Source organism: Cololabis saira, chromosome 13 (genome assembly GCF_033807715.1).
Source record: "Cololabis saira isolate AMF1-May2022 chromosome 13, fColSai1.1, whole genome shotgun sequence".
Taxonomy (NCBI): Eukaryota; Metazoa; Chordata; class Actinopteri; order Beloniformes; family Belonidae; genus Cololabis; species Cololabis saira.
Genome location: NC_084599.1, coordinates 39758424 through 39773686, shown reverse-complemented (window position 1 = coordinate 39773686; position 15263 = coordinate 39758424). Strand labels below are relative to the sequence as shown.

Below are 15263 nucleotides of genomic sequence, written 5' to 3'. Positions count from 1 at the left end.
GCGCAAAAACCGGGGGCCCCGTGGTGGTGACGTAATGCTCGACGCCGTGCCTGGTTGTCGCGGTGGAAAAGACAGGTTTGATCAGCCGCGGGAATTCTGCCAGCAGACGTTGGAACACGTTACCTGCTGCTAAAAAACTAGCGTGTGCTAGCGGTCCAGATCCCCCAGTCTCACACGGGAAAGTCATAAAAGTCACTGCATCTATCAATCTGCGGTTTGCAACGTCCACCAGCAAACCGTTAGCACACAGAAAATCAGCACCGATGATAGGAACAGCAACACTGGCGATGACAAAGTCACTCTCAAACCGGCGTCCGTTGAAACAAACAGTCACTGTCCAGGTCCCGAAAGTGGTGATGGAGGAGCCGTTGGCGGCGCTTAACGGCGGTCCGTTACCTCCGGTCGACCGGTCCGTGGCGGTTGGCGGGAGGAGGCTCAGCTGGGAGCCTGAATCCACCAGGAAACGTTTCCCTGATGCAGAGTCTGCCATGAACAGCAGCTCCTGACCGCCGATCGCTGCCACTGAGCGCCGGTTTCCCGGTGGCTCCAACTGACACGGAGGGACGCAGCGTCTCGCCTTGGCGCCGAACCGTCGGTGGAAGAAACAGAGATCTGTCCCGCGTCGTCTCTGGGTCTTCACGGCAGCCACCACCGCTGGGTCCGCGTCCTCCGACGTCGATCGCTGGGCGGTTGTTGCGACGTGGTTAACGGTCAGACTCCGGGAAGCGATCAGGACCCGATCCGCTTCCTCAGCCAAGCCGCGGTAGTCGCCCGTTACAAGGCAGCTGGAGTTCGCCAGCGCGGCGCGGACGGGCGGCGGCAGTTGGCGCAGGAAAAGATGTGGAAAAAGAAATCCACCATCGTCCTGGCCCAGCAGTAGAAACATCTGGTCCATCAGCTCCACCGCCGACCCGTCACCCAAGCCCGGCAGGGAGAGGAGTCTGTCCGCTCTCTCCGAGGCGGAGAGGCTGAACCTCCGGAGCAGCAGCTGCTTCAGCGCGGCGTACTTGTCCCGTTGCGGAGGCGCACGGAGCAGCTGAAGAGCCCGCCGAGTGGACTGTTGGCCCAGGGCGACGACGACCAGATGATACCGGGAATCATCGTCAGTGATTCCCCGTAGCCGGAAAAGCGCCTCGATATGCTGGAACCACGAGCCGGGGTCCTCCTGCCAAAACTCAGGCAGCCTCAAAACCGCAGCGGAACCTGCGGGCTGCGGAGGCTGATGAGATGAAGACGAGATGTCTTCTGTTTCTTCAAACATGTTCAAACAAGGGGTCACCAATGTGGCAGGATGAGGCTCGACTCCAGAGGTTGGTAAAACACGTCTTTATTCCGTGACAGCGGAATCCAACTGACCAAAAGAACTGTCAGTTGACAACTGTAAACTAACACACGTTGCTAAGCAACCAAATAAATGCTTGTGACCACGCCCCCTTCCATACAGTCCTGATGGGTGCGAGGTCCGTTATTGTGTCCGCCACAATATATATATTATTTTTTTTTTAAGTCGTAGGCTGTCGGTAATTTGTTCCATTGATTGTATTTCTTCTACAACGTCCAACCATTGGCTCAGTCCAAGTGAGTCCATCTTCAGCCAATTTCTTGTAAAAAAATGTATACATCCTCTTTATTTATTCCATCCTCTGGTATCAGTCCTAAGTAAATAACTCGGGGATCTTTAGGAATCACATATCCCAAAACTTTCTCCATGACTCCCAGGATCCTAAAATGCTTGTATTTTCTTACACGACCAGAAAATGTGAAAGTACTTGGCACTCGATTGCCCAAACTGTGTCCAGCAATATTGCTGCTCACCCAGTTGTTTATTTTTCAATTTTTGGAGTAATAAAAAAACATATTACATTTTTCCAACCAAATTCCCTCCATCTTTTGGAGCTGGTTGAGGTGTGTATTGAAATGTTTTACGTTAAAGAAGTTCAATTCAATTTTATTTATATAGCGTCTAATACAACAGATGTTATCTCTAGACGCTTAAACGCTTAAATAAACATAAACATAAACATAAACCCCCGAGCAATTATTATATAAACAATGGCAGGTAAAAACTCCCCTAGTGGGAGAAAAGCCTTAAGCCAAACAGTGGCAAGAAAAACTCCCCTTTAGGAGGGAAGAAACCTGGACCAGGACCAGGCTCATAAGGGGGGACCCTCCTGCCGAAGGCCAGACTGGTGGGTCAGGGACGGCAACAGCACACAGCAGGCATGTGGAAGCAGCAGCGGTATGATCAGATGGGGGGGGGGGGGCGTCAGCTGCACACAGCAGACATCCACGTAGGCAGGTGGAAGCAGCAACGGGATGACCAGGGATGGGGGGGGGGGACCGGGAACACAGGCCAGAACGCAGCTCCCGAGGCTCCGGCCTGCAAACATGCACAAAAGAGAAAAAAGGGGGACCGGGACAAGAAACTACAGGAACGATGGACAAAAATCGATAGCTATGAGATATTTATAATAAATCAAAATGGAAATGGAGAAGAGAGGAAGGGAAGAGGAGAGGAGAAGAAGGGTGAGAAGCACCGCCCAGCGGATCATGTCGGTGCCCCCCTGCAGCATAGGTCTATAGCAGCATATCTACCACAAAGCTATATTTGACACTAACTGTTATAGTCTTGTTCTATAGCTGCAACTATGACTACTGACTCTAACACACTAGAGTTTACACTAACTAGAGATTTACCAACACTAGCTAGAGGTTTACTAAACACAAGAAGTTGGTAAAAACATCAGAGACGGCGACAACAAAGTGAAGTCTGGACAGGAAGTAACAGGAAGTTTTCCTGCAGTTATTCCTGTTTTGAGTTTTCCACTAACTGAGCAGCGCGAATGAAAACTAAGGTATCTCCAACATGAAAGCAGTTGATCAAAATAAAGGTAAACGAGGCCCGAAAGGAAGATCTTCAGGGTTTTAGGAGAAGAAACTGCATCTGTGAACTGAAGACCGGTCTGGCAATTATGACCCAGTTCTGCTTTCTAGCTTCCCATATCCCAAAACTTTCTCCATGGCTCTTATTTGTCCTCTTTCACCAGTCGGGTCCTTTGTCCCCCTTTTTCAAGCCCGTATTATGTAAGGGTCTGATTCCTGTTTTTGCGAAGGCTCCTTCCCAGATAATGCGTCACGTACTCGTGTCTGACCTTCCCCTCAGACCGAACACACGATGTGACAGACTCATCCACTCAACGTCCAAATGGGTCATGTGCTCGTTTCCAAACCGCCAACGTACGGTGTGATGGAGCGTCTGAGAGCTCAGACGTGATAAGCTGACGAGTGGATTCAGAGCACATCCACTCGGACTTTAGTTTGATTAAAATGTAACGTTTTCCTGCCTTTTTAGCCTTCTACACGCCGTGTAATGGGCGGTTTGACTCAGTGTTTGTGTGTGTTGGGGGCGGAGGGGGGGTCAGGGCTGCAGTGTTTTCCTTCACAAGTGTGACATCATTTGGTAAATTGTAAAAGACACATGTTGACTTGCCCCCCCGGTCACAGATACAGTCGGGAGCTAATAATAAACCGGTCTGCAAGTCACTTCCTCGTGTGTGTAAACCACACAGAACAACTGTGCTGCTGCCAATGAAAAAAGATTTGAATTGAATGTTATTTTTAAAGTTACGTTTAACTGAAAGCTATTTATGTTTCACAAATTAGCAAAACAAACACGTTTTCAAGTCTGCATAGTTCTATGGTTTTATTTGGATCCCCATTAGCTGCAGCAAAACTGCAGCTATTCTTCCTGGCACATAATACACAGTACATTACAAGAAAAATTAAAAGCAAACCTAAAGAGGTAGCATATTAAAAAAAGAGAGGAAAAACAGAAAATAAAGAAAAAATAAAGTTATTCCGTTTAACATTAAGATATAAATAAAAACAATCAAGAAACATCAAGAAATTCAAACAATGTATAGTTATCATAGTTTGCACAAATAACTTTTTTATAAATATTATCTTATTATATATATATATATATATATATATATATATATATATATATATATATATATATATATATATATATATATATATATATATACACACACAGGACTGTCTCAGAAAATTAGAATATTGTGATAAAGTTCTTTATTTTCTGTAATGCAAATAAAAAAACAAAAATATCATACATTCTGGATTCATTACAAATCAACTGAAATATTGCAAGCCTTTTATTATTTTAATATTGCTGATTATGGCTTACAGTTTAAGATTAAGATTCCCAGAATATTCCAATTTTTTGAGATAGGATATTTGAGTTTTCTTAAACTGTAAGCCATGATCAGCAATATTAAAATAATAAAAGGCTTGCAATGTTTCAGTTGATTTGTAATGAATCCAGAATGTATGACATTTTTGCATTACAGAAAATAAAGGACTTTATCACAATATTCTAATTTTCTGAGACAGTCCTGTATATATGTACACATACCCATATACTATGTACATTTATTTATTTAATGCTATCTACATCATTTATATATATATATTTATTAATTTATATAATAATTAAATACGTTTTATATGTATCTATTCGAGATGTTTCTTTACTAACAATTTGAATTATTTTATGTTAATAGTTTGCTTAAAGTCTGAGAGACTTAAGAGGGATCTGCAGACAAGTTATTCAAAAGTTTCCTTTTCTCTGCTCTTATTCCTTCATGCGGCCCTGAATTTTAAAGATATAAAATAAAGATAAAACATCCGTATGTTGTGTTATAAACATATTAACGTGCGTCTGTCAGTGTCTAACGAGACTGTTCCTGGTCATCTTGATAAAGCAGTGAAAACAGGAAGGGATTGCTTGCAGGCTGTATAAAATAAGATAAAAAACAACCCTCTGTTGCGTCACCAGCAGGTTTTCTGAGGAATCGGTTTGAGCGATGACGTGTTTCCTGGACCGACCCCACTCGACCCCGGCTGATCCATAAATGGGGGGGAATTAGCAAGTGTTAGACATTAGTTACCCATTCTAGCTTGGATTATCTCCTGCTAGCGTTCCCTAGCTTTCACTCTGGACGGCCGTGTCCATCCATCCTGATGTTGCTAATGAAGCTTCATCTGAAGTAAATGGAAACGAGTGGAGCTTTGCCAGGACCCGCGGTTGCATGGCACCGCAGCCTCGGGCAGAACAAACACTTCATGTAGGGTTTTTTTCTCAGGTAATGTGTCAGTTAAGCATCTTTCAAACGTGCGCTGCTTCCCGTTCAATACGACAGTAACTTAATGTGGCTGCTTCATGTCTGGATGAGGTTATCTCACCAGGTCCAACCCCAGTCCAGGCCCTGTAACTCCAGCAGCCTCAAGCGTATCGTATCTCACACGTACCCCTTTCCCACCAAACCGGTTCCAGAGCTGGTTCTGGTTCACAACTCGTTCAACTTCAACTGAGAAACAGTTTGCTTTTCCACAGCTCGGGTGTTAAGGGGAGCAACGTCATTATGTTGCTGCAAACGTCAGTTACGTGTTTGAGAGAAAGTTGAAGCAACAACAACAGCGGCTTCAAATGCTATCAGTCCACTGAATAGGAATTTATCATGTGTGATCAGAGCCTTGAATGGTGTGAGTAGATGGGCTACTGTCTACCCGCTAGATTTTTGTCATTATTCTTTGGGTTGATAATGGCTTTCTCTATGTATTTTAACCCAGCTACTGCTATTGAAAACAAAACTTAAACATTAGATGTTTTGTCACCATTCAAACTTAACCTTAACCTGAACCCCAAATTCTAACCCTAACCTTCACCCTAAGGCTGCGTCCCAATACTCCCCCTCGCCCTCGTTTTCTTCCCTAACCCTAACTTTTGCGCGTTCCCGTGAAGGTAGTGGTGTCCCAATTCCTCTTTTCACCTAGGGGGAGGGGGCATAACGAGGGCTAGGGGCTGAGAATAGCCCCTTCAAATCGAGGGTTTGCAGATGCTCACTTGGCGAGCGAGGGGGTATGAAAATTTGCCAGAATGCTTTTCGTCGTCATTTGCGGACTGAATCAAAAAAAAAAAAATGGCGGACATTTCTTATTTTTTGGGGAAAAAAATCAATATTTTGAGTTAGTTTCTGCATAAAAATGCATTTTGATTACATTTCTCGGCGCAAACCAATATTTTACTTTCATAATATTCACTCAGTGAATGTACATAATCCCTTTTTTGTCCGTTGTTCGCTAAGATCGCGCCGGAATATGGTTACGTAACCTACGTAAGCGACGCCGTAGGTTACGTAAGCTACGCCATAGGCTGCGTCTATTTAACGCGGACCTAAACTCCGGAGCCGGCAGACAGAAATCTCTAAATTTCGGAGCAAATTTCTTAACGGGCGTAGCTACAACTGTTAGATTTCATCTATTAAACCAACATCTTCCTAAATGATTTATTTCAGCCGGCGTAATTCTCAACAGAGCTGCAGGTTTCTCTCCCGGGACGACACAGCAGCTTGACCCGGCGGACACGTCTCTTCTCGGGCTGTGAGCTGAGGCTGCTCCCCGGGGGCGGCGGCTCTTCTCATCTCCGAAAACATCGGGTCAAATCTCTTAACAGGCGTTATTTGGATAAACTGAGCCCAGGTAGGGGATCTTAAGGTTACCTTTATGCCTGAAAAAATATTAAAACTTAATAAAGTGTCATATTAACAGCGCTACAGCTGAAATTAAAACAGCTTTTGGCTCTTTGCTTCCTGTTCAGGTTAGGGATGAAAACGAGGGGTAGGGGGAGAAATGGGACAGGCACCTGGGCCAAGTGCCCTAGATCTCAAGTGCCCTAAAATCTCCCCCTTCTTTTTTAGGGGGTAGGGAAGAAAAGAAGTGCGAGTGGAGAAAAGAAGGGCGAGTGAAGAAAAGTAGGGGGAGTATTGAGATTGGGCCTAAACCTAACCTTAACCTAAACCCGAAGAGAAAGCCATTATCAACCCAAAGAATAATGACGAAAATCTACCAGGTAGACAGTATCCCATCTGCTCACACCATTCAAGGCTCTGATTACACATGATACATTCCTGTTCAGTGGACTGATAGCATTTGAACCGGGTGAACAACCAGGTATTTGCTCTAACAGGACTTGGTCCACGTAGCTCCTCCGTGGACACATCTCTAAAAGACAGGTCTCCCTCCTCAGACCCATGATGCTTTGCTGCATCCAGATTAATTCTTATTTGAAAATGTCTCCGTCTCCCAGTCTTGCTGTTGCCGTTGGTCTTAATAACTCCCCTCCCTCCGCTTTTGTAAGCGGCTCTTTCTTTTGGCCCAGCAAAGAGTTGGTTCCACCTTGGAACTGGTTCTTCTGGCCCGGAGCCAGTTCTTTGTCAGTGGAAACAGAAAGCCCGGTTCCAAACTCAGCACTGGCCCAGAACCAGAACCAGCCCTGGAACCGATTTGGTGGAAAACGGGTAACAGCTGTGATTGTAGAGATGGAATTAAATGGTGAAGCAGAAAAAAAACCTGATCAAAAATCATGTTACATTATCAAAACGGTGTTCAAAAGAGATCCACTTTAGGAAATACAGTGATGATCCCACCCCCCCACTGTGCTCAGGGGGCGTCTGGAAGTGATAGGATTGTGGGATGAGGATTAATAGGGATAGATCAACACACACAGATATTCATTACATAAGTCTAACGGCGAGACAATAGCGGCACAGAACAGAACGTTCCCTCGGGAGAATAATGCATTCGCACAAGACTTAATTTGATTGAAGAGGACGGGCAGTGTATTACACCTGACAGCAATTGAGTGTCATCTGATTTCCGGCAGCCTAACCTGCACACACTGCTGGCTCTTACATGTCTGCTGATTGGAAAAACACTCTGCCTCTTGGTGCTTTTTAATCCTATTGCATCTGGGTCACAGTTTCAATCTTACCATCGGCTGCTTCCACTCGACCACATGGTAACTCCTGTATCTGTAGTGCCACGCCGCTGTCTTACCTCCAGCTGTCCCGCGCTCTCTTTATAGCTCCAAGCTGCTGCCAATTGTTCTGATACAGCAGCGGTAAGCTGGAGTCTTTTTTTATGTTTTGTTTTCCTCATCTGAACCTTTGCCTGACTGGCCTTTAATACCTCTCCTGTTTATCTCTGGCCGTCCCCGGCTTTCAGGCCGACACTCCTTTCTAAAGCGCTCCAATCTCACATTTAGCGTTATTAAAATGCAGCGCATGCATGGAGGCAAAATTAGAAACGATGGTCTGAAGATATTTGAACATCCAAACATTAGGATTCGCTGCATCTTCTGTTGTCTGGTGGCACTGGGAGGATGCTGGGAAAGGGATGGGTTTGGTACATTTTCATCAGGTCTTTTAGTCTTTCTTATACATGTTTTATTCATTAACCCTTGTGCTGTCTTCGGGTCAAGGAAGGAGGAAGAGAAGAGGGGAGGAAAGAAGGAAGGAAGAATGAAAGGAAGGAATGAAGGGAGGATGGGAGAGAAGGAAGGAAGGAAGGAAGGAAGGAAGGAAGGAAGGAAGGAAGGAAGGAAGGAAGGAAGGAAGGAAGGAAGGAAGGAAGGAAGGAAGGAAGGAAGGAAGGAAGGGAGAAAAGAGGAAGGGAAGAAGGAAGGAAGGGAAAAAAGAAGGAAGGCAGGAAAGGAGAAGAGAGGAAGGAAGGAAAGAAAGGAGAAACCAAGGAAGGAAGGGAGAAAAGAGGAAGGGAAGAAGGAAGGAAGGAAGGAAGGAAGGAAGGAAGGAAGGAAGGAAGGAAGGGAATCAAGGAAGGAAAGAAGGGAGAAAACAAGGAAAGAAGGAAGGAAGGGAGAAAACAAGGAAAGAAGGAAGGAAGGGAGAAAAGAGGAAGGGAAGAAGGAAGGAGAGAGCAGGAGGAAAGAAGGAAGGAAGGAAGGAAGGAAGGAAGGGAAGGGAGGCAGAAAAGAGGAAGGGAAGAAGGAAGGAGAGAGCGGAAGGAAGGAAGGAAGGAAGGAAGGAAGGAAGGAAGGAAGGAAGGAAGGAAGGAAGGAAGGAAGGAAGGAAGGAAGGGAATCAAGGAAGGAAAGAAGGGAGAAAACAAGGAAAGAAGGAAGGAAGGGAGAAAACAAGGAAAGAAGGAAGGAAGGGAGAAAAGAGGAAGGGAAGAAGGAAGGAGAGAGCAGGAGGAAAGAAGGAAGGAAGGAAGGAAGGAAGGAAGGAAGGGAAGGGAGGCAGAAAAGAGGAAGGGAAGAAGGAAGGAAGGAAGGAAGGAAGGAAGGAAGGAAGGAAGGAAGGAAGGAAGGAAGGAAGGAAGGAAGGAAGGAAGTTATTAAAATGCAGCGCATGCATGGCGCCAAAATTAGAAACGATGGTCTGAAGATATTTGACCATCCAAACATTAGGATTCGCTGCATCTTCTGTTGTCTGGTGGCACTGGGAGGATGCTGGGAAAGGGATGGGTTTGGTACATTTTCATCAGGTCTTTTAGTCCTTCTTATACATGTTTTATTCATTAACCCGTGTGCTGTCTTCGGGTCAAGGGAGGAGGAAGAGAAGAGGGAAGGAAGGAAGGAAGGAAGGAAGGAAGGAAGGAAGGAAGGAAGGAAGGAAGGAAGGAAGGAAGGAAGGAAGGAAGGAAGGAAGGAAGGAAGGAAGGAAGGAAGGAAGGAAGGAAGGAAGGAAGGAAGGAAGGAAGGGATAAAAGAGGAAGGAGAGAGCAGGAGGAAGGAAGGAAGGGAAGAAGGAAGGAAGGAAGGGATAAAAGAGGAAGGATAGAGCAGGAGGAAGGAAGGAAGGGAAGAAGGAAGGAAGAAAAGAGGAAGGGTAGAAGGATAGGAGAATTAGGTCATTTTGACCCAAAGACAGCAGCAGGGTTAAAGGGGACCTATTATGAAAACCAGGTTTTTTCTTGCTTTAACATATATAAAGTGGTCTCCCCTCAGTCTGCCAACTCAGAGAAGGAGGAAAGCAACCAAATTCTGCAGTGTCTGTACAGCCGCCCGGATGAGCCGTCCAGTGTGATGTGGATCTACGAGCCAATAAGATTCTGCTAACGTCCTTACGTAACGAAAATGCGATTTACATAGATTGGCCTCCGAACCGTGAAACCACACCCACAACTAACTCCGCCGGCCGGAGCTTCCTCCATTTTTCCGTAGCGGTGTATCGCGTCATTCAGGCAGCCAATCAGCACAGAGCCTCATTATCATAGCCCCGCCCACTCAGAATCCTGCATAGATAATGAGGTTAGAGAATGGGAAGATAAAGACATGGCTCAGAGGCTGAATTTCTAATTTATTTAGCAAAAACAATCAAAAGCTTGTTTTTAAGACATTCAAGGCCTGTTTAAAATAGGCATTAGATTCCATAATAGGTCCCCTTTAACCCTTGTGCTGTCTTCAGGAAGGAAGGAAGGAAGGAAGGAAGGAAGGAAGGAAGGAAGGAAGGAAGGAAGGAAGGAAGGAAGGAAGGAAGGAAGGAAGGAAGGAAGGAAGGAAGGAAGGAAGGAAGGAAGGAAGGAAGGAAGGAAGGAAAGGGGAAGGGAAGAAGGAAGGAGAGAGCAGGAGGAAGGAAGGAAGGAAGGAAGGAAGGAAGGAAGGAAGGAAGGAAGGAAGGAAGGAAGGAAGGGAGAAAACAAGGAAAGAAGGAAGGAAGAGAGAAAAGAGGAAGGGAAGGAGAGAGCAGGAGGAAAGGAGGGAGGAAGGAAGGAAGGAAGGAAGGAAGGAAGGAAGGAAGGAAGGAAGGAAGGAAGGAAGGAAGGAAGGAATGAAGGAAGGAAGGAAGGAAGGAAGGAAGGAGAGAGCAGGAAGGAAGGAAGGAAGGAAGGAAGGAAGGAAGGAAGGAAGGAAGGAAGGAAGGAAGGAAGGAAGGAAGGAAGGAAGGAAGGAAGGAAGGAAAGAGGAAGGGAAGAAGGAAGGAGAGAGCAGGAGGAAAGGGGGAAGGAAGGGAGGAAGGAAGGAAGAGAGAAAAGAGGAAGGGAAGAAGGAAGGAGAGAGAAGGAGGAAGGAAGGAAGGAAGGAAGGAAGGAAGGAAGGAAGGAAGGAAGGAAGGAAGGAAGGAAGGAAGGAAAGACGAAGGGAGTAAAGAGGAAGGGAGAAGGAAAGAGAGAGCAGGAGGAAGTAAAGACGGAACAGGAGAATTGGGTCATTTTGACCCGAAGACAGTACAAGGGTTAAGTAATGAGCTAAAGTTGCTAAACACCAATTAAAACTGCTTTTATCTGCCACTTATTTCGTGGTGTTTTCTGTGTGTGTGTGTGTGTGTGTGTGTGTGTGTGTGTGTGTGTGTGTGTGTGTGTGTGTGTGTGTGTGTGTGTGTGTGTGTGTGTGTGTGTGTGTGTGTGTGTGTTTCTTCAGTCCACATGACTGGATGTTTCTGCATGAGCCCTGGAGCCTCCAGATTAGTGAGGAAAACAGCTAAAAACAAGGGAGGTGGGGATAACGTGACACCCCGGTGTCAACATGACACTGGCTCGTAGAAAAAACATGCCCTTTCTCTGTTGACATCAATTGCAAGCACACTAATTGACAACATATCTGGACGGATGGAGAAAATGAGAAAAGACATTTCTGATTTGCTTGTTGTCTGATCATGAGACCATTTCCTGCCTTTCCACTTAAGAGCAAAAAGCACAGAATCACCTCCTACTTAATCAAACTATCTTACTCTACCGAGGTGCTTCCGCTGGGTTTTCTTTAGATTCTCGTTTTCCTTTAATGAACTGTGTGATTTGTTTCCTCTTTGCAGATGGTCTGGCTGCATTCAGGACATTTCTCAAGTCAGAGTTCAGTGATGAGAATATTGAGTTTTGGATGGCCTGCGAGGAGTACAAAAAGATCAAGGGTTCAACCAAGCTGCTTTCAAGAGCCAACAAGATATACAAGGAGTTCATCGAGGTTCAGTCACCGAGAGAGGTTTGTGCGCTGCTAGGATTTCATGCTCATCAAGCTGCTTCCTTCATAGTAGTAGAAGTTTATTGCAGACTCGTGGTCCATACAAAAACAAACCAATTACATAGAACAAAATACATACAAAACATTAAAAAAAAAACCTGTCCAGCAGGGACAGTTACATAGTTGTGTCTCAGTCTGATTGCCCTAAGTGTTTCCACCTGTGTCCCCTGTTTCCCTCCATGTGTTTAAATAGTCTGTGTTCCCCTTGTCTTGTGCCAGAGTGTCTTCGTCCTTGTCCTGCAACAGAGCCTTGGTCCATGTCCACAGCCGTAGTAATCGCCATTGTAAACAGTATGTTGTAAGGCCTGACATGTACCATTTTAAATACCAATTAAAGCTGCAAGCAGCGATTAACGGGCCCTCCACCCTTGTGCACGTTCAGGCTACAGTGGAAGCTTGTATGACTTGCATGTAGATTCTTCAGGTCTGGACATTTAGCAGATGACACCACCCACGACTCTCTATATCAAACCATTCAAAAGTCATGGCAGAAAGTAGGAACTATCAGATATGGACCAATCAGACGAAGGGGGGGGGCATGCTTTTTGGCATCTAGCGTCGCCACGGTAACACTTTTGACTGAGAAAAGTAATGGCATCATTACATTTTGATGTATAACACACCTGGGTGCACATTACGGTTCGGGCGAAGAAACGGCCGAAGAAATGGCATAAATTGCGGCAAAATTACACGATTAATTTAAAATGGCCGACTTCCTGTTGGGTTTCTGCCATGGCGCCAAGAGACTTTTCTTTAAGTTGCGACATGATACAGGTGTGTACTGATTTTCGTGCATGTACGTCAAACCGTATTGTGAGGCTTGAGGCACGACAGGGGGCGCTGTTGAGCCATTAGACCACGCCCATTAATGCAAACCATTAAATATCAAATTTATTACCAGGTCTGGCTTGCGTGAAAAATTTGGTGACTTTTGGGGCACGTTTAGGGGGGCAAAAAGGCCCTCATTTCGTCGGAAAACTGTAAGTGTACTCGGGCCCTAATTACCAGATGAACTTGTATAAAAAGTTGTTTTGTCCCTCTTGGCTGTGACAGGTTAACATCGACTACCGCACCAGGGAGAAGACCAAACAGATCCTGGCCGACGCCACCCCAACCAGCCTCAACGAGGTCCAGGGTAAAATCTACAGCCTCATGGAGAAAGACTCCTACCCACGATTCCTCAGGTCCAAGATGTACCAGGACATGGTGAACCGGGCTCACGCACAAGGCCAGCGCAGGTCCGTCTGACACGGCAGGGGACAGGAATGGACAGAACTCCGGACCTACTGTAGACCAGTCACCGACCCTTCGACATAATCCCTTAGTACTGTGAATCAGCAAGGATGAGGTGATCAGCTCGACTGTTTCCTTCGTCTACACCAGCTCCGTGCATGCAGTCTCACTGTGTAGGATGTGTTTCTCTGGTTTACACGCTAACTGTTTGGACATGCATCACATTTAGAGGCTATAAGACTCTGTAACGATGGCTAAACTACGGAAGAGTATTAGGGCCAGGCAGGAGAAAAAATGTATATTTTTTTTTTATTATGCACTTCGAGAAAAAAGTTGAAATGTCGAGAAAAAAGTTGAAATGTCGAGATTAATGTTGAAGTACAATTTCAAGAAAAAAGTCGAAATGTCGAGAAAAAAGTCAAAATGTCGAGATTAATGTTGAAGTACGATTTCAAGAAAAAAGTTGAAATGTCGAGGAAAAAAGTCGAAATGTCGAGATTAATGTTCAAGTACAATTTTAAAAAAAAAAGTCGAAATGTTGAGTCAAAATTTCATGAACAAAGTTGAAATGTTGAGAAAAAAGTCAAAATGTCGAGATTAAAGTTGAAGTACAATTTCAAGAAAAAAGTCAATGTCGAGAAAAAAAGTCGAAATGTTGAGTCAAAATTTCGTGAACAAAGTTGAAATGTTGAGAAAAAAGGCAAAATTTTGATTTTTTTTTCACGAAATTTCGACTTTATTCTTGAAATTGTATTTCAAAATGCATCTCGACATTTCAACTTTTTTCTCGACATTTCGACTTTTTTCTCAAAGTGCACAATAAAAAAAATCTTCCCCATCATAATACTCTTCTGTACTAAACAGCTATCACCATGGATTTATTTTTTATTACTAATTTGACATTTTAATATTTACTGAGTTGCACCTGCCAGTGGTGGGTAAAATAGCACTTACATGTTTTCTTGTTGTTTTTTTGTCTTTTAAGTAGGTACACAACAAATCTATGAACATCTTTTGAAAAGTTATACTGTAGTTTGGGTTAAAATGACAGTAATGTATTACGTATTACAATAATAGGCTCTGTCTCAGTGGGGAGGCGTTTGTGCAGCTACCTGTAGTCAACTATAGGCACTATTTACTTATCTGAATGCAAAATGTTATGCTTCTGAAAATGACGATCACAGGACTTAACCACATTTATCATGGTATTTAGGGCATTTTAGGAATTTTAAAAACTTTTTGAAAAAACGTTAAAAACGTTTTGGGTTCCTAGCTACACATTTTATACTGCAGTGAAGGAAAAAAAAGGCCCCAAAATGAATGATACACTATGCACTTAACGTTCTGGTTTATCAGTAATTCACCTGTGATCTGGGTTCTGCATGCTGACCGCACTTTTCAGTGTAAACCAACTTTTTCATTCAGTAAAGCAAAAGTTGGGAAGAATGTGATACATTTAAAGCAAATAATTATAATTTACCTTATCAAACCCAAAAAGTAAAATGTTGAATTAATGACCTTGGGGGTTTCGCGGCAATAACTTTTGTTGTTATATTATTATATATTCCTCCCTGAAACTCACACACACGTCGAAGGTGAACTTCCACCTCTCTACCTCCTTTTTTCTAAGACGTTGTTGCTATGACGACCAGGGCTGAGCGAACAACAGGAAACCATGAGTCACACGGAGCTGTTTGCACATGCGATTGATTAGATGATGATCGGGGAACGAGCTCAGTATAAAAGACAGTGAGGATCTTTAAATCAGACCACAAAACAAAACAGTCACGGCATCAAAACTGTGATGGGAAGAATGTTTGTTTCTGCACAATATTTTCACCAACTTGTAACTGGAGTGGACATACAGTACAGGACTGTCTCAGAAAATTAGAATATTGTGATAAAGTTTTTTATTTTCTGTAATGCAATTTAAAAAAAAAACAAAAATGTCATACATTCTGGATTCATTACAAATCAACTGAAATATTACAAGCCTTTTATTATTTTAATATTGCTGATTATGGCTTACAGTTTAAGATTAATAATATTAAAAGCAATATTAAATATTAAATATTAAGCAATATTAAAATAATAAAAGGATTGCAATATTTCAGTTGATTTGTAATGAATCCAGAATGTATGACATTTTTGCATTAAAGAAAATAAAGGACTTTATCACAATATTCTA

At 43.9% G+C, this 15263-nt stretch overlaps 1 protein-coding gene across 2 annotated transcripts in view; it reads left to right on the top strand.

The window, feature by feature from the left end:
- Window positions 1-15032, top strand: part of LOC133458705 (regulator of G-protein signaling 8-like) — a 61145-nt gene extending 46113 nt beyond the window's left edge. For both annotated transcript variants that reach the window (XM_061738879.1, XM_061738880.1), the window contains exons 4-5: window positions 11637-11803; window positions 12896-15032. In XM_061738879.1, coding sequence (XP_061594863.1) covers window positions 11637-11803; window positions 12896-13090 — 362 coding nt within the window. In that variant the 3' untranslated portion in view covers window positions 13091-15032. The remainder of the gene's footprint in view (window positions 1-11636; window positions 11804-12895) is intronic.
- Window positions 15033-15263: the final 231 nt, after the last annotated feature.